Below are 20,794 nucleotides of genomic sequence, written 5' to 3'. Positions count from 1 at the left end.
GCTATGCATATTAATGAATTTTGGATTGGCCTCCACTCTTTTAAAAGAGTCAGCATAAGAAGATTAGTGCTGGGAAGAAGACATTCAACCCTGAAGGAGCATAGAAGACTTGACTTTCAGAATTCAATCAAAGCAATAAGTGCACACTGTAGTCATCTGTAAACTAGTTTTAGGTGTACATTGAAGTATATATGCTGTGACAGAAACTAGGAGGATAGTTTTGATTAAAATTACTATCTTAGCACGTACCATCTATTGAATAATTTTCAGACATGCTGTTATGAATTTTTAAGTTAATGAACATGTCTGTTCTATGCTAACAGTGGCTTGTGATAAGGAAATTATATTACAAGTTTAATTCAAAAATTTATAGTGGTTTATACTAAGGACTACACTTATTCAGCTGATTGTATGGTTAGAAATGTTATTGTTGTATTTGATTATCTCTGATATCAGTTTGTGATTATGTTAGCCGTGCTTAAAAATTCAACTCATGCATTGTCAATTCATTTCCGAAGTTCTAATCAGTGTTTAACAAAATGCCTGTGTGTTATAATTGAATAATTTACAAGTTGGCAGAATCTTTTTTGGTTTAAATATAGAGGGTGGCCGTTGCAGACAAGATGTATGCTTTAGAATCAAACTACTGGGTTTGCACCCTGGACTATCAAACTGGGTCTGGGTGCTAACCAGATACGGGTACCCGTGAGGGTTTAGGCCCAGGCAGACACACAGGGCTGGGAGCAGATCCTGCCGAAACCCAGCCCGAACCCAAGCGGACTGAGCATGGACCCACGTAGATCTGTGAGAACCCACGACGCCCAGCTTATAAAGTGGGCCCAAAAACATAAAAAATACATTTAAATTTTTTTTTGAGTTCTAACTATAAAACGGTCCATTATGAAGCCTCCAAACACACATTTATTTCACATTTGCTCTGTCATACTCATACAGCCCATAATGGTTAATTTTTTCACGAAGCCATGTACCAGGTTTTCGTATCCAAACGTTGCTGAACTCGATCTGATAACTTAGAACTGAGTTTTATAGAGAGTAGCAAAGGAAAACAAGATGTATGCTATAGAACTCAATGCATAGTTGACCATTAAACCTCCCATGGACCAATTATCTTTAAAATGACATTATCAATTGCCACAAGAATCATATATGTTGCATACAATTCAAAGAGGCATTGTTTAAGTATATGTCACAAGACACATCACATTAATATATGATAATAGACTTAGAAAAAGCATGCCATTGTAGATTATAGCTTCATGAAGCTTTAATACGAAGTTCAAGTCACTATGATGAAAATGTGTTACTGCATAGTAGAAATACCATTAAAAAGTTTTTGTAGTGCAAATTGTTAATATGGTAAGAATTAATCCCTGCAGTAAGGAGAACATCATTGTGACACTTCCAGGAAAATATTTTTATTTGATGCCAAGATTTGTCTAAATTATCATTTCAGGATAAAATTAGATGACTTTGATAGTTGTAGAATCCTCCAAAACAAAACAAACATGAATGGAAATGTTATTGGTTGATGCAAGATTGCTCTTACACTGTGTATGTTCGTTTGTCATATACTTCATTATTTTTCTACTCTATAGAATATTCTTCTATATTCTCATATTTTCTCTGGGTGTCATTGATAGCATTTCATTAAAGATGGATTTTTTTTCTGTTATTGCATGTTGAATCATAATCGAATAGTTAGTAAATAGATTTCCTATATAATTTTTTTTGTGTCAATATGTAGATCTACATACTACTAAATATGAATTATCATTGTACAGGGCTATCGTCTTTCACCATTAAACTTTGACAAGGATGATGAGGGAAAATTTCATGTCAACTTTGTTCATTCAGCAGCAAATCTGCGATCACAAAACTATGGAATAGGTTATTCTGATAAATTGCAGGTTAGAAAATTTGATTTGATGGAAATAGTGCATTGGTCTAACATTTTATTTATTAAACTAGATTTTAATTTGAGTATTATGAGACCATAAACTTTTTTGGCTTGTCAAATTTAATATCTTCAATAGGATATTATCCTAAATTTTGATTTCCGCAAGGGTCTGCCCTTTCTCTTCTACTTGCCCAGGAATGATGTGAAACAGCTGGTGTGTTATGTTCTTATATGATGTTTCAATGTTGGAAGCAAGGTTTTCATATGATGTGCACGTGTACATTTTGCATTTAATCAAGCACTTGCCAAACCTGTACATGCTCGTATCATTCTAGAATTTCCTGCATTACTCAGTGGCATTTTATCGAATACTTTGCAAACATCTTTAACTTTGAGATATGACTGTCAAAAATTGGGAATCAAACAGCTTACTGCTACAGAACAGTCATAAGTCTCACACAAGCTGACTCTTGCTTATATTACAATGCAAACACACTATAGAAATAAACTCTATTAAATGGTTGGTATATAATCTTAGCAGTCCTTGTTGAGTCCTCAGTAGCATTTTAACAAACACTTTGCATGCACAGATGAATTCAGTATGGTATTTAAATTGGAAACTTACTGATAACTGTCTGAGATTTTTGGCAAGCTGGCACTCAGCATTGTAATCAGAATGGATATTTGCAAGTTCACCCTACCATAAAGATGCACGGGCATCGATGATCTCCCATAGCAGTCTCATTAAGCTGATGGCAATGGAAATCTGAAAGTCACTGCATAATACAACCCTGCTGGTTCAGAAAATTCTGGGCATTTCCAACAGCATCCAGTACTCAGGAAATCTCCCTGGCTGTCGTCCAAACAAGTATGGTGTTCCACTACACTTCAACACTGCCCTAGTGAATTCTGAGATAACACAGGGATGATATGGGAATGCTTTGCCAGTGAATTGATGGCCACTAAATGCTCAGTGTTCCATGTAATCAGCAGTTCAGTCAAATGCATATGGAGTTCAAACACTTGATGAATTGACTCCTGCGTGGCCACTAATAACTCTGAGTATGTGCTTCAGCTGGCTCCTAAATCTGAACTGCCACTTTGATTCCAAAACTCTTTTTATTTATGCAGATTTATGCATTGAAGTCCAATGGTGAACTCGTAAATGAATCCATTCTTAATGAAGATATGGGTTTCATGTAATATCCCCAATTGGTTATTTTTGCCAAATTCTTCACAGATATATATCCAGAAATTAAATAGATAATTTCATACACAGCTTTTCCGATTTAGCTAGCAAAATAGCAAAATAATGCCCAATAAAATATACTCAGAAATGTTATTGCATTATAAAATTCAACAATACAATGACAATCCAATCATAAAAACAGAGATAGCAGTCAGATTGAATAACCAGGAATGAACCTCAAATACAACTGTGACCTCCATCATGGATCCACCACTGAGATGAAATTCCCATCCAATCCACCTAGAAGCCTGAAGATTACCATCCTCAAGTATCTGAAAATGAAAAAGCTTCCCAAGTTTGTCCTAGTGAAAACTGAAATTCAAAATCAATCCAAGCACGCTGAAAGTACTCTAAGTTTTCTTCTTTTATTGTAGTGTTGAAATTGCACCGTAACCCGACTAGTCTTGGAATATTCGGGCGGAAGGAGAAACATAAATGAGGTGCTATGAATATTGTCCAAAGTCGGAACCAACACTTGGGGAATTATAAAGTCAGGGATGAATAACTCTCAAAGAAACTGTTTCGAGGTTTCGGTTCCTTGGTTAAAGAATTCTTCTAATTGGAAAAAAGGCACATATCACACCTGCGGTTTGGAGATTGCATCATATTAAATTTTGGAGGTCATCCTCAGAACTGTGCACATATTCAAACAATTTATTTGCTAATCGAGGAAGCAAGTAATAGTGACTCTAGAGTTGATTAGCAACAGTTGGCATCAGTATGAAAATCCACCGGCCATTGTTGGGGATGAATCTGGGCAAGAGTTATTAAGTGCAAAGAAATATATTTCTGAAGTTGATTCCAGATTGCACCAGTCTGATATTATTCATTCAAATCAATAACCATATCTCTCTCGGAATAGGTGGACAGTTGTGAGTGCAAGGAAGAATCTTGGACGTGTACATTTAGTAAGGAAGATTTGAACTCTTCAAACTTAAGATTGTCTTACCTTGAACGGCTAGCAAGCTATTCACGACAGGAGACGGTTGGAGTCATCAGGAATTGGATTGAGTAGCAGTGACATTGATTTGGATTTAAGTCCAGTGCCAGCAATATTAAAGTTTGATTTGCAAACTAGAGAGAAGTGTACGATGGTGTTTAAAGCTGAGTCAAAATACATCTAGGGGAAACAACAAGATCTTGGTAAAAAGATTAGCAGAGATATTGCAGAGGCTCTCATGTAGGGAATAAAGATCTTTTGAGCAACGCATAATTTCAGTGATTACATCTGGTGTCACAGGTGAGCACTTTTGAACATTCACTTGCACAAGCAAGTAGTCTACCTATGGGAAAAATATAGGGTTTGGATAAAATCAGGAAAGGCACTATCAAGCTACAAGAGCAGTTAGTCCAGAATTTTGAATCTGATATAAGAGCAGAAATACTTTACATTTATAGAGAGTATAAAAAATTCCTACTTGAGTTCAGAATGAATTTTGTTCAGTGATTGCATGGATTCTCATCCAAAGCAGCAAAATAAGACTAATATGGCAAAAATGATTTATTTGGAGTTGGTTCAAGATCTCCTTGCAAAAGTGGGTGCAAAAATGTGTATGAAGAATTACTAGCTGACCAAAATCATCTAATAGAGGGTCTTAAAAAAGAAGAGCAGTCAACTACCATTGATTTGCAACCTTCCCATGATCATGTAGGAGATGTTACAAAGAGTGCAAGTTTCTACGTTGGTGATTTGGAGGTTAGCGTTAACAAGCAGGTTGATGAGGTCGGTTGCACGAGGTAATAACAAGTTGGGGTTCTTGTATGGTGAGCCTTTATATACAAATGATAACATGGCAACACTTTGGCCTTTGCATACAAATCAAGAGAACGGGGAAAGAAGGCCTATGATTTTAAAAGGTGTGATGAACCATATATTTATGATACCCATGACATGAATTTAGAGGAACAATCCAAGATGACACTACAAGACAATGAACTGCTTCAACATGACAATAATGAAATGCATACCTTAACAAACCAGTTGAAGGTTAGTGAAGGCATAGTTGTGGCATCATTGGTACGTTATGACATCACTCACAAGATGGTTGAAGATCTCTATAGGAAGGCTCAAAAGGAAGTGGAAGGAGATTGGCCTGTTGCTGATTTGCAGGTGGTCAAAACAACTCATGAATCTATGAAATCGGATTACTTATGTTTGCTTTTTGACAGGGATTATACTCTTAAGCTGGCTAGCATATTTATCGATCAGTTGAATAAAGAAACGAATGAGATTAAGGAGTGCTCAATAGGGAGCTTAAGTATGCTCGTGAGGCATTCAATGATTTTTAGTTTTCTCTTTAGAAAGTAGAAAATCAGATCAAGATCATGAATCATTTTCAGGAACATGAGGGCAAAGAGAGGCTGGGGTTTTTCCAAGAAGTAATTGAGGAACTTGAAAACATTCAATAGATTTATGACTTGGACAGCTATCTCAAAAGACCAAGTACCAAATAGATCACATTCAGCTTATAGACAACCCCATGTTTGAAGTAGATGCTGATTGGACTTCAATAATTCCCTTTTTGAGGTAAACGAGAGCACTCCTTTTGATTGTCATGAAAAGGATGATCCAGACTTGAGAATTTTGGATCCAGTTATAGTTCCTAGCGGGGAATCTTGGTCACAGGATTGGTATGGTGAATTGACTTCGTTCGCTTGTGCTTTGATCAGCCCAAATATGGATCTCGATTTTAATCCATATAGGAGTTGGTTAGATTACATACATTAGCCATTGAATAGAACTTGGTGGAGTGTTATTGAGAGTTATGTTTCAATCACAGGGAGTGGTTTTTCAACTTCATTCTTATTCATAGCACCTATGTACTTGGGGATTCTCTAGATTGACAACAATTCTTATTCATAGACTCATTCATTTTTGACATGCTTGATTTATGATTCAGATTTCAGTTTCTCTCTTGTGAGAGTTTTTCAGAATGCTTCAGCTTTCAGCTAGTGTGAGGACGTAGCCCCTCATGCCGGTAGATAGTGGATGCAAACCCATTGTCCACAAGGATGTCGCATTATGTGTCTCGTGTCTACTTACAGGTTCTTTTCTTAGTGTTCCAATTTGACTGTAAAACTGTGTTGAAGATTGGACTTTGAATGTTGGTTATTGTATTGTTGTTGTATAATGCAATAACATGTTTTAAAGAATTTGATGAGAATTTACCATTTTTTAACTGCTGGTTTGTAATGAAATTTCATATGTTTGAGCTCTGAGTATTATATTCAAGAAGAAACTAGATAAATATCTATTGGGGATATTTCCTATGGTTTATATTACTAGTTTATTTATAATGCAAATTCATATGTTTATGATCTAAATGTTTTTGATGAAGTAAAATAGGTTTTAACAGGGGCCTGAAACCCAACAGTCAACAAAAGAAATCGACCTTAAGTCCGGAGCATGAAGCTAAACAACAAAGAAACAACAAGCCATAGAAGGCCAGGAGAACGTGCCAAAATAAAACACTGCCTCTGAAAGAGCAGGCAAGCCTAGCAAACCAAAAACCAAAAGAAAATTAGAATAGCTAGGGGAACCAATCAAGGCACCGTATTTCTGACCAGCTCAGCAGCCTTGAGCTCCAACATTTCCATTGTCTCCACCACTTCACTAATCAATTGAATGTCATGATGAGAGTCTCTTGTGTCCCTCTACTTCTTGTTCAATCTTGTTCTATTGCTTAGGCACTCATCTCGGGGGTTGACATCATCTTTTGTTTCCTTGTCCTCATTTCTCGTGTCATCTTTTACCCTTGCGCTAACCTCCGTCATTGTATGCAGCTATTTGATATTATCATTTAAGGCTTTGATAATATTGAAGCTCTGGTTAGTAGTGCTATGGAGAGAGCTCTCCATTCTTTCTATTCTTTTTGCCACCTTTGTTAACTTGTTATCTAGGTCGCTGATTATGTCCTTCCCGTCTTCCCCTTCGTTTCCAAACCCTACAACTTGTTCTTTATCTCCTTAGTCTCATGAAAAATCCACTTGATATACCGAAAGTTGTCCACCATGTTGTTCCAAGCATTATTTAAGAGATTCATCTCCACTTCCCTGCATTGAATCACCATGGCTGGATTGATGAGTTCCTCCAGCTAAATTCAGCCATTGTTGCCCTCTAAGACCTTGGGCTAGATAGTTTCTATGACAATGCCCATTTTCGCAGTCCGAGTTTCAAAATTTCTCCAGATCGTTTCCTTGCCCTTTGAGCCGAAAGTATAGGTGGTTTTTTCCGTGCCATAATCCTCTTTTCTCTCATCCTGGGCATGGTGGGGTGTATTATGTCCCTTACCAGAATCTTGATCTGCGTCCATTTCATTGTCGTATTTCATCTTTAATGGGCTTTCCACCTTCCTACGAATTGGGACCTTGCTAGTTCCTTGCTTTTTCACATTATTCTCCTCCATGTCCATACCCTCATCCTCCTCGTTATAGTCCTCTGCAAAATTAACCTCAGACTTAATAATTTTACCCATCGAGCCTTTCCTAGCCTTGATATTCTTTTTGGGTTCACTCTACTTGTTTTTTCCCAAATTCTTTATAATCTTGGCTACCTCCTTTTCATCATTTGATTGAAGCCGAGCACTATCCTTAGTGTTAGATGGGAGATAGGAGCTTCCTGTGTCCTTCGAGGACTCCACTTTTTGGGCTATGGATCTGCCACAAGTTTGAGCCTTATAAATCAATAATAGCAAGCCCTTATGAAAACAGGGTTGGATAAGATTTCTTTTTATATCCCATGATATTCTTATTAACAAAGAGGAAGAGGTAGTAGGGTTTGGAGATCTTAGTGCCATACCTGAAGTGGTTAAGGAGGACAAAGTGATGGGTATGGACTATCATACCTTGTGTCCAGCATAATGTAAGAGATGATCGCCCTAAGAATGAACCTCCAGAGTTTTTTTATTGAAGCTAGTTCATAGTACGCTCCCATCTTCGCCAAATCCTTCATCTCCTTAGCATTCTTGGCAAAATCTTTGAGAACATTGAGGGGAACCTTCTTATTGCTAAAGAATTGGATGCCCTCAAAAGGGGAATCAATGACCTCTGCAATAACACTTACTAACTAGGAAATGAATTCCATCAATTTTAACTTTCCCTTCTCTCCAAGACGTGACCATAAGTTTAGTCACCGCTAGGTTCCAACCATGCAATTTCTCAATGTAATTTGAAATGCCAACTTCCTTCAGCTTCTTCCAGACCTTCGACCTCCTTTTCCATTTTGTCGATTATCCTCCGGCTCTCTGCGATGCCTTTCTCTCACCATAGTGTTGTTGAGAATAGGGATGGTTGTCTGCAAGCTCAGGATGAAAAGAACAGACCTTTGATATTGCTCACCAAAACTAAGCTTTCTTTTGCCCTTGGAAATATAAGAGCAATTGTGAATACTAAAGACCCAGAATGTGTGCTAATAAGCCAACAAATTAAGTTTCCTCGTGTTTGACCATTGCTTAGCTTTCATTAATTGATATGTGGAACTGATAACATTACCTTTCGTCATTACTCTTTATGCTTGTTGGCCTTCCCAGGATTCTTTCTTTCTCAATCATGCATTTTATTGCCGTCGGAAGCCTGTCACCATTAATCCACCTAGTTGATGTGTTCCGTTTGACTGCCTCGTTAGTCATCTAGTCAACTACCAAATTTGTCTCTCTATATTCATCCGACATGTAGATCCTCTCAAATGTCAGCTGGATTTGTTTCGTTTCTTCCACCATATTCTCCATACACCAGGAAGGAGAATGTTCACCTTTGAGCTTAGTTACCGGATTTGTGCCCTAGAGGCCGGATCCGGATTCGGGTCCAATCCGGATTTGGATTCGTGCCTAGATTCATGCAGATCCGGGCAGGATCCTTGTTTTACACAGTGGATTCATCCGGATTTGTGACAAGGATTTTGCTCGGATCTGCACGAATCTAGGCACGAATCCTCAAGGATCTAGCGTGAATCCTCAAGGATCGACAAGTTTAAGTGAGTTTAAGTTATTTAATATGACTTTTTTAAATATATATTTTTTGCTTTCTAGTGCTAAAATGACCCTTTTATGCATTATATATACTAAATATTGAGAGAAATACACACACACACACACACACACACACACATATATAAACCGTTGTTCCTAGTTGGGGCTTGGGCAAGATCAGTAACATATATATATATATATATATATATATATATATGTTTTCATGAATCGTCCACGAATCCTAATTGGGGGAAAAAAATCACGAATCCACAGATCCAATTCACGTGCCAGAATCATATTCGTATCCTGAATCGGTAACTAAGCCTTTGAGGCTCTTGATGATCTTATTAGAATCCCCCTCAAGCCAGAGGCATCTAACACTACTTTCTTTTGCAAGCTTTGTTGTGTGAAGGACAACGCAAGCCTCAACAAAGTGGTTCGGTTGGTGCCCCAGAGGGAAGGTGATAGCTGCCATGCCATAACGTAAGCAATATCTAATCACCCCACCACTTCCAGCTTTTCCTGAATTAACTTTTGCCGCCCCATTGAAATTTTCTTTGTGCCACCCTTTAGGGGGCAACAACCATTGACCATCTTTTCTTCTTCCTAGTGAGTCATTACTTCTTCTGTTGTCTCTTGCAAACGGGTTAGAGCCTTTGCAAAAATGATAATTTTCCATAAGGGCTTTAAGAATTTTACCTAATACAATCTTGGCAAGAAGAATGATGTTTACCATATGGGGTAAATAGTTTAATGCATACAGGCAATAGACAAGAACATGTAATGTAGCAATACTCCATTTATTATTTGCACATGTGTTGAAAAGATTACATAGTGCTTCCAATGATGATTACAACAATGATCCAAAGTTGTACATGTACCATTCCAAAGAACATTGCCGAAGGGGCCCGTCGGCTACATAACAATTACCGACTACATGCTAATCTATCCTTCAATTGTTTTATAACTTTACCAACATCATCCCCCCCAAAAAGAAAAGTCATCTCTGGACGACAATTACAAAATATCCGAGACAGATCCACAAAACAGGATATGTTAACTGACTAACTATAACAAGATAGATATGTTTCCATCACACCACTTTAACATTCATCTCGTGCCTGCACAAAATTGATCTCCAAAACACACTGTCTCCTTAGTCAAGTTGACTTTGATAGCCACCTGTGCCACTTTCTTTGCTTCCAACTCCTAGGTATACTGAGCCAAATGTTGCTATACTGCCTTCAACTAGATGATCAACTCCTCCCGAGCTCTCTATGCATCCACCAAGATAGCTTCACATCCAACACCTTCTCTAAGTGCCTCAAAGCATATCACCCCTCTCAAAAGGCTTGCTCTGTTGTTCTCTCCACCTCTGGTACACAGAGACTCTATGCCTGCAGCAGCTCTAGGTCTCATCAACTGGTCACACTTCCCACGATTGATAACTGCACCGACTGGGGGTCTAGGGGGCATTGCCCTTAGCGGGGTCGAGGGGCAGTTCCCCCGCAGGGTCCTAGGGTAGAAAAGTCCATGGAACACACCATTTTTGTCATTTTCTTCCAATTCCACACCCTTTCTGGCAACTGCTTATGTTTTACTACATGTTTCTATCTTTCCCTTACCTTTGGCATCATGCGTTACTCATTCTGAACTATTTCAATCTGTCGTTTTTTATTATAGAAAACCTCCTGTTACCCTTCTTCTATGTCTGTACGGTAGTCTCTCTCTGTTATGTTACAACCTCGCTACCAATGTACAGCTACACAATGGATTGCTTCTGCCATAGCTATATTGTCTTCTTGCTATCGTACGACCTCCCCACTCCGACTGTTGCTACTGTATGGTGTGGTTCTCCTGCTATCGGTGTCTGTACAAGTAAGTTGTACGGTCTTTCTCCTTCACCGTACAATCACCGAACCTCCAAGCAATCTGGTGGTACAGCCGTATGGTGCTCTTACCTTTTCTGCAACTTTCCCAGCCATGGCCGTACGATGTGTCCTGATTTATTCCCCTATGCGTCAAGTTTGTACGACATACCCTGCACTGGATGGTTGTATGGCATACCCTCCTTTCTGCTTTCCTAAAGCCATACTCGTACAACTATCGTATGGTGTAATGCTTAGACATGGCTTCCCCTTCATTTGTTTGTCATATTGCCGTATGGTACACCTCTTTGGCTGTATGGTACTTCTCATGTCCGTACGGTAGGCATTTACATGGCCGTACGGTGCCGGCTCCTTGTCCGTACGGTGCCTTCAGTCCATATGGTAGCTTCTTTTGGTCGTTTGTACGGTTACCTTGTTTGACCATACGGTGTATCTGGCAATGTGTATCTGCCTCTGTGGCCGTATGGTTTTGTTCATGTATCGTACGGTGATGTTGTACTCCTATCCATACAGTATCATACGGTACCCTAGTTGGTTCATACGGTCCTTTTCTGAATACGTACGGTTGCTTTGTCTAGGCCATACAGTACTTCCTTGCCTACTTCCAGAAGGTCGTACGGTGGTAGCTTGTTGTCCGTATGGAGCCTCCAATTTGAACTATATTTTTCCCTTGTCATGTGCTTGCTGTATGGTGCACCTCCAGGTCTCTTCTTGCAAATTTCTAGCCGTACGGTGTATTCTTCTCTTTTCCGCAGGGGTCAAAGCTCTCGCTTCTCCCACCAATATGATTTTTGGTTCAATATCATCTCTGAGGTTCATGGCTTGTACTGTGGCCTCTTCATATTTTATCAGCTTATCTTCGCTAAACGTATGGGCTCGTGTTTCATCCACCTGCCCTTCTCCTTCCTGTAGTTCACTATATTCCTCCGGGAACTCGTTTCTTCCTTTTTCTTCTTCAACGCCCAAAATGTTGTAGCTTGGGAAGAGTTCGTAATCCTCATCTGCCAGTAAAATAGTTCGTTCACCGAATCTAGGTCGTCCTCATTTGACCCTCATTCCAGTCGAGCAATACTCCCTCTTCATCAGGTTCCATTCTCTTCTTCCCCTCGTCATCCCTTAAACCTTCTTCTTCGGAATCCGACAATGCTGCCTCCTCGCCTACCATTTGTGTGTGCAAGTCAATTATGAATCTTCTACTTGTGTGGTCCATTGATAGGGTATTCTTCTTCCAGTCATGCTTAACCTTTGCTTGTACGAGCCATCTTCGAGCCAAAAATGGCGTCATATCCTCTCCTCTTTAGCGGGATGATGATGAAATTGAGTAGGAACAGCTGTGTTCCAATAGTCACTAGTTATGCCATCAGGATTCCCAACGGTTTGATCCCGTGCTGGTCTGCCGTGAGCAATTGGAATGTAGGTGGCCACAACGTCGGTTGTCCTAACTTCTTCCAGGTATCTTTTGGTAGGACATTTACCCTTGAACTTCCGTCCACAGTTGTGTCTGAAAGGACCATTCCCAATATACCCATCTCTATGATTGCCGGATGTCATCAGGATGTGAGGGCTAGCAGTATTTTGTCCGCTGCACTTGCTCTGCTTTCTTTTTCCCTTCCATTTTCTTCTGGTAGTTTAGCAGTCGGGGCTATGTTCATGAGTTCTGTCTGTAGTTGAGGCCTTGTGAGGATCAGATCATTTAACTTGACTGATATTTCAGTTTTTAATATCTGTTGTATGATGTTTTTTTTTGCGTAGTTCCTTGTTGAGGTACAGGTAGTGTCCTTATATTGTGATTTCTCTGCTTGTGTTGCTTTCTCAATTTTCGCCCGTGCTTCTTCTAATCTCTTCTTTTCTTCCGTTGGGTTGGGGTACAGTTTTGCTTGTTTACGGGTGATTGCTAAGACTTCTTTGTCCGCGCTAATGCTGATCAAATTCACTCCTGATTTCAAGCACATGGCATCTTCATGATCTCTAGGACCACACCATCGGCATAATAACTTTGGTGCGTTTGTTGATGTACAGTTCTGTGCAAAGTGGCCCCACAAATTGCATGCTCGGCATTGAACCATCAGGGGGCCATTTGCATCATATTGAATTCGGGTGTGGCTCTCATTATTATTGATGGTATTGTTGTTTTGCCCTCTTCTATTATTTTTTTACCCACCCAAAGTGGTACCATCATTGCTTGTGTTTTCACTCCCTCCTAACGTGGAAGCCTCCTGTGTCAGGAGCACTTGTTGATGCTGTCATGTCCTTATATTTATAAGATTTAAATGAATAAATAAATAATAATAATAAATTGTGATATAGTTTATTATTATATATTATAAATATAATGGAAAAGTAGAATAAATTAATAATTAATTAAAATATATTAAATTAGTAATTATTGAGATATAATAAGCTATAATATAAAAAATGCTCAAGATTGAATAGATTTAATCAAATATTATATAGACAGCTATAAGTAAATACATGGTCATATATTAATATGATCATATGTGATAAAGTATTAATATTATAATAGCATAATAAAAATAATAATAAACTAAAATGTAATTTATTATTTATTTATAGAACGATGAAAGAAAATAATATAACATATAATAAGATCATCAAATATAATATAATATATTATATGATATAATACATTATTAGTTCAAGGAATAATGTTGATTTGAGCATTTATTTGAGCATTAATACGATGATATACATATAGATGTATGTGGGAAATAAGATGCACCATACATATAACCATTGAACTATAACAAATACATAAATTTTCTTTGTAAAGTTCCACAATATATTGTCGACTGAACCAAAATGGTAACACATATCAAGTATAATCTCTACTACCGAATCCAAGTGTGAGATTACAAATAAAAAGTAAGCTAAGTCAAGTTCATTATACCAATATTGTAAGGCATTAGAGAGAAGGGGATATTACAGATGCCCTCTTGTTTTCATATTGAAGGGGCATTCTTTTGTGGAATGTCCTATAATTTGATAGATATCACAAAATTGGTTTTTCGGACAAGACCCCTTTGTGTGACCTTCTGTCTTGTATTCTGTGCATCATAGCTCGTTTCCCTTTGTCTCTTTCTGTATATTCTTAAATTCCTTCATCATTTTGATCATATATTTTTTGAGAGCTCGAACCTTCTTACTGTCCTTTTCGTCACCATTGGTATCTTCCTCCAAAGACGAGTCATCTGAGTTGGATGTGCTACTTTTCTTCTTCTTTTTCGTTTTTTGTTCACTCTCTAAGTCCATTGCCCGATTGTATGTTTCGGTGTATGATGATGGCGGCACAATCTTCATTTTCTTCCTTAACTCCATGCGTAGTCCTTCAATGAACCATCTCTTTTTTAGCCCATCTGTCGGCTTACTTTCCATTTTATTTATTAATTCTTTTAGTTTCTTGGCATATACACACACTGTCTCATTTTTCCCCTGCTTTGTGGTGTAGATTTCTGCTACTATCTCATTGTTATCTTGTAGAAATTGAAACTCGGTGATAAACTCCTTTTTAACTCCCGCCCATGTAGTTAGTTTCTGAGGGTCGGCATTTGAAAACCAATCAATTGCCACACCTCGTAGGGTTGCTAGAAATTGTTGGATCCGTTCATCTGTTTCGGTTATGCCATTCGTCGTCTAAATTGTTTCGCATGTCTTATAGTGTTTGATTGGATCGACCGCTCCATCACCATCAAACTTTGGCAATTTTTCCTTTGGTCTAGCCATTCCTATTTGGGTTGGAGGTACTTGTTGTGTACCCGCACTGTTCTGCACACCCATGCTGTTCTGCGCACCCGTGCTATTTCAAACAGTTGTCTTATTTCCAACAGCTGCGTTACTTGGTGAAAATGGGTTTTCCTCAAGCGAAGTTATCTATTCCGGAAGTGTATCGTGGACGAAGAGTTCACTCCACGCTCGTGCTCCCTCGGCACTCCGAGCCATGCGAGTTAATTCCCTTCCATCTGGATTCTCTTCCCTCAGTGTATACAGGTTAAGAAATTCCTCCCTTGTTTCTTCCACCAAGTTCAACCGCTGTCGAGTCTCTTCCAACAATTTCTTGGTGCTTCGATGTCTGTTGAAACCTTCATCTGCGCTCGGCCTATTGTGCCAAAATTAAAATTTCTTGTGCGGTGCATACTTCATCTTTTTCCTTTCGCTTATTCTTATTTTTGTTAAGCTGATTCGGCATTAGTCTTCATTTCGCTGCCTTCGTTCCAGTTCCATGGGGCAACAGCGCCAAATGTTTACCATATGGGGTAAATAGTTTAATGCATACAGACAATAGACAAGAACATGTAATGCAACAATACTCCGTTTATTATTCGCATATATGCCAAAGAGATTACATAGTGCTTCCAATGATGATTACAAAAATGATATACCATTCCGAAGAATCTTCTCTAAGGGGCTCGTTGGCTACATAACAATTACTGACTACATGCTAATCTACCCATCAGCTGTTTCTTTACCAACAACAAATGACATCCCTGAAGATACGATTATTGCACTTTTTCCATATTCCCCAACCAAAGTGGAGAAGAGCCCATTTGTTGATGGAATAAAGACCAGACCCCTTCCAGGAATTGTCCCATTGCCTAAAGAAGTCTGTAGTCGAGGCTGGGGCACACCAGTCCAATCCAAAACCTTGACTAAAACTAGATCACACCTATCTTGTAAAAGTGCAATGAATAAACAAGTGATACACTGACTCTGCCTGGTTTTTGCATACAACGCATCTGTTAGGAATATAGAGTCCCCTTTTATGGAGATTGTCAATAGCTAGAACCCTATTCTGGAGGAACAACCAAAAGAAGATGTTGATTTTAGTAATAAGGCCAGGGTGCCAGGCATTCGCCCATACTGGTTTGGAATCTTGTTTCATAAGAGCTTGGTACCTAGAAGCCATCGAGTAAATGCCACTAGAAGTTTTCTCCCACACTAGCTTGTCCTGATCATTGCTCAAAATCACAGAGTGGAGAATAATCAATAGAGGTTTAATATCCTCAAAGATAGAAGAAAGTTCTCTCCACTCTTGACCTAATCTGTAGTCACTGACTTTAATCCCAAATCTCTGAATGCAAGTATTAGCCCATTTGTCAAAAGTAAGAAAATTGAGGAGAGGTCCCTGGAACAACCAATTGTCATGCTAGAAAAGAATGTCATTGCCATTTCCCACTCTCCACTTCGCATTTCTTTTGGCAATATCTTTAGCTCTGAGCATGCCATTCCAAATATTTGAGCCATTGGGAATGATATCTTCATTGAACAGGTATCGAATGGAAGGTCTCCAAATATATTTGACCTCCATGATATCTCTCCAATCCCCTTTGCTAGAAAAGATTCTCCAAATCTTTTTAGCTTGAAGAGCTTTATTGAAATGCCTCAGTTTTTTGATACCCAAACCACGATAGTGTTTTGGGAGGCATACGTTGTGTTGGTTCCCAAACAGCAGGTTGAAATCCTATGAGCCTTGCCTGCTTGATGTTGGGATATCCACCGGTTAAGGCCAACTTGACAGGATCGATCAATGTGATCTAAATCCCCTACGCTTCCGGCTCTGCAAAACTGAGGCGGGTGTACCTGATCCTGGACAAAACACTTAGATCCAAGACACTTAAAACAGATCAATTAGAACGCGAATGCGATGAAAGCTTTTAAAATGGCAAGAATTATTGAAAACTTCAAACTTTGCGATTTGTAAATAAATGATTGTATAAATGTAATAATTAAAAATAATTATAAATTAATGCAACAAATGAATATATTAATTCCTTGAAGGAAAGAACTGAAATAGTTGCCAGCATATGGATTATGAATCAGGAGTAAAAGACCAGTGCTTAAATAAATGGGCAATCAAAGTCAATATTATTAGTTGAAATGTACAACTTTATAAAGTTCAATATATCTTAACTATAAATAATTTTAATATTTCAGATGCGACAGATCAATTATATAAATGCAATTTAAACTAGTCTAAAATGCACTTTAACTCTTGCAGAGACAAATTAGACATAAATATGAAAACAATTTTATGTTTATCTAATTTAAAATGCAATAATGACCCAATCCACTTATCATGAATATTAAAATATTGAAAGAAAATTTTAAAAAAAAAAACATTTATAAAGGACACAACTTAATAAAAAATTAAAACTCTAATGCAAATAAATTAAATAAATACAACTTATAGACTGTGCCACTAATAAAAATTATACGCAGACATTCCTCAAGGACGATCCATCTACTGCAAATTTCAATCTTGGACTCCCATATAAATTTGCTCGATAATCCAAAACACAGAAGCTTTGTTCAATTGCTCATTTCTCCACCGATAAAATAATATAATATATCATCATGCAAAGGATAGATAATATATATATATATATATATATATATATATATATATATATATATATATATATATATATATATATATATATATATATATATGAGTGTTGTGTCTCCTTTTACATCTTATATTTATAAATATCCAAAGGATATCAGTTGCTTTTCTAACCGTCGCAACCTTTCATAGGCAACTAATCAATGCTTTAAGATAATAATGATTTAATATGACCAAGGTTTAATATAGTTTTGCGTAATATGTTTTTAAATAGAGGCCTGGGCTCAAACATTTTCTTTTCCCATATAGATGAATCTTTCACTGAATATCTAAATTTGATGACAATCGCCCAGTCTTAATCTCTCATGCATAGAAACTCCAACCGCTCCCCTATTTTGCCTGGATATTGTGTGATCACGTCTTCAGGAGAGTCTATGGTGGGCTTTTGCGAGGACTGGTTTCTTCTGTTTCCACACGCATTTAAATGACTGCAACTTCAGAGAACCCTATCGGGCTGATACATCATCGTTGCTCCTTCCATGGTTAACTGTATTTGACATAATATCTCTCACTCCTGTGGGCACTTTTTTGCAAAACTTTCCGCACAATGGCATGTAGCAGACTGCAAAAACAACACTTCCATTCGAACCCTGCTATTCTCCATACAATTCCTCACTACACAACTTCAAAGGTGATGATGCATCCAAATATTCCTCATTCGATATCCCAAAATAAAAGACCCTGCATTCTCCTTTATTTCTGCAAAAAGAAGAGAAATCATTAAAAGAAACCCAATGATCACAATCTGAAAAGAAGACAAAGGCTTCTCATGGCTATTCCTAAAGGAGGGATGATTTTGCAAATGTGAGAAAATCATTTCTGTGCAACTTTGATGAATTTGTCAGGCTATCTGATCTGCTGTGCATATATCCGCCAAATTTCCCCAAGATAAATAACTGTCAGCTAGGATGATCCTCGTGCAGACTTTCTTGCATAAATTAGCACCATCATAGACTCCTCTCTGGACATCTATATTTTGCATTCCTTTTTCTCCAGGCTATGAGAGACTTCACAGATGTATGGACTCGTTTTGCTTCCATTCTACAGGTCTGTGTATACAAGCCTGAGTTTTGAACCTGTACATGTTGGACACAAACATCCAAGTTATGAATACTGCCATTTTTATTTCTATTGTCCAGTCTCATTGGCTGTCGTCAATAACACTCTCAACCTGTAGGCGGAATTAATTTCTATTTCTGAGCAAATTGTGCACAATGCTACTGTCTATGTGATTTGCTTGGCACATCCCAGTCATCATGCGTGAGTTCCTTGTTGAATGATGCTTCTTCATAAGTTTCCTGCTCTTTGTAAGAAATTAAGAATCATCAGCAAAACAAAGCACATGGATTGTCGTCCACAGATAATTGACCATTATAGTTTATGTAGTTGTCTTTTAGTGACTTTTATTATCTTTTACTGATTGCCTTTTTTTTATATATTCTTATTCGTTTTCAATTAGAGGCAGCCATGAACTAGTTGCTTCTATTGAACACTTGTACTGAAAATTGGTTGCATCGAGTTTAATAGCTATCCAGGCTGCTCCCGACAATATCTCTATGTTGACATGATTGAAGGATTGTTGCTTTAATAGATTGCCTTCAATCTCCATGGTTTGCTTAAGGCATCACAACATTTCCATGTTATCTTTTCATATATTTCCCCTTGGCACTGTGTGTGCTTCCAGAACTCCATGATCTTCTAAATCTGCAAATTATTGTCTCAGCCATAAGCTTCTCAGTCTCAATCTGTGATAACTGTGCCGTGTCATCAAATTCAGGATGAAGGAGAAACTGCTTCGTGACGAAAACTGGTAGAAACTCAAACAAAGAAGATGCCCATGGTGAAAGATGTGCTGGAACTTTCTAAATAGGAACGCCATGAGCAAATTATGGATTTCCTGTAATAGGGCATAGATTTCAGGAATATTCTCTATAAGACCTTCAGGTAAAAGGATCACTCCATGATACATATCTTTCTCAGCCCTGGCCTGGACAGCATCACAAACTTGTGTAGTCAAATAAAAAAGTGTCACTTCTGATGTGGCCACTACCTCCCTGAGAATAACCATGTTAGGATGTGACTGCAGAACACACTCCAAAGCAACATGAGAAGTTTTCCTGCACATTAGCAGAATGAAATAGTAACACTTCTCTGCGGAGAATGCATCAGTACAGATATTGCTGATTAGCTGTGCATTCACCTTTGTTTAACATCCAGATTCTACGAATGTTTCAGCTAACTGAGCAACATCAGTGTTTGATTTAATACCTCCAATAACGAGTCCATCCAACTTTAAATCTTGACATGCAGCTAATGCAGTGTTAACTTGTGGAGTTGTCCTTATCTGATTTTTTGTTCTTCCCAGTAGGTCATATCCACCTTGATTACAGTGTGCATAAGAATATCATCTGTGAGTTCTAGTGGATGTTGTACTTTGCACATTCTTTCTTTTATTATGATATGCATCTAATTTTATGGGAAATGAATCAGCCTGATAAAGTATGACAATACTATAAAGCTTTCAACATTATTTCAGAAATGGAGACCTAAATTTTTTGGGCTCCATCACATTGTCCCAAGCAATGAGAGGAAATCTCTTGTGATCTTCCGAACCAGACCATAGAAAATTCCTTTGGATCCTCTTCATAAGGTCAACAAACTTGCTTGGGATCTCAATTAGGCTAATCGCATAGGTTGGGAGATTTTGAAGGGTGGATTTAACCAACTGAATTTTGCTTGCTTGGCTTAGGGTGATACCCTTCCAGCCAGCCAGTTTCTTGTTAAACCTATCAATAAGACTGATCCAATCAAAATTAGGGGGTTTGAGGCCCATAGGGAGACCCAAATATGTAGAGGGAAGGCAACCTTTGCCACATTCTAGAATGTCAGCCATCTTCGTCTGTCTCACAGTTGAAGTGTTGATGAAAAATACATAGCTCTTGTTCCAATTGATAAGCTGCCCCATTCCCCTAGTGTAAGAGCTCAAAATATTTTTGACCATCCTAGCTTCCATAACCGAAGCTGCCCCCCAAAAATGGTATCATCCTGGAATTGTTGGTGAGGACCTGAAGAAGGTTTGATTCCTTTTAAAGCCCCTGAAATTCTGTTAGCTGAAATCATCCTTCCCAAGCACTCTGCTAGAATGATAAAAAGAATGGGCGATAGGGGATCCCTTTGTCTTAACCCCCTCGAGGGTTTGAAGAAGGCTGAAGGGGAACCATTGATCAAAACAACCAAAGAGGAGGTAGAAATCACCTAATTGATAAGCTTTCCAACCTTCTTTCAATGAATGGGATGATTTTCATGAACAATCATGATAGAATCTAGGATTTACCTCCTCGAAACAAAACCAGA

At 38.2% G+C, this 20,794-nt stretch overlaps 1 protein-coding gene across 2 annotated transcripts in view; it reads left to right on the top strand.

Annotated features, from left to right (window-relative positions):
- The window catches only part of LOC149556938 (uncharacterized), a 264,534-nt gene that overhangs the window by 168,451 nt on the left and 75,289 nt on the right, over positions 1 to 20,794 (top strand). For both annotated transcript variants that reach the window (XM_089831574.1, XM_089831573.1), the window contains exon 9: positions 1,803 to 1,928. In XM_089831574.1, the coding sequence (XP_089687700.1) occupies positions 1,803 to 1,928 (126 nt within the window). The remainder of the gene's footprint in view (positions 1 to 1,802; positions 1,929 to 20,794) is intronic.

This window comes from Cupressus sempervirens, chromosome 5 (genome assembly GCF_028749045.1).
Source record: "Cupressus sempervirens isolate cs-2001-9-10 chromosome 5, ASM2874904v1, whole genome shotgun sequence".
Classification (NCBI taxonomy): Eukaryota; Viridiplantae; Streptophyta; class Pinopsida; order Cupressales; family Cupressaceae; genus Cupressus; species Cupressus sempervirens.
Note: the sequence above shows the minus strand (reverse complement) of the source record. Positions and strands in the feature narration are given on the sequence as shown.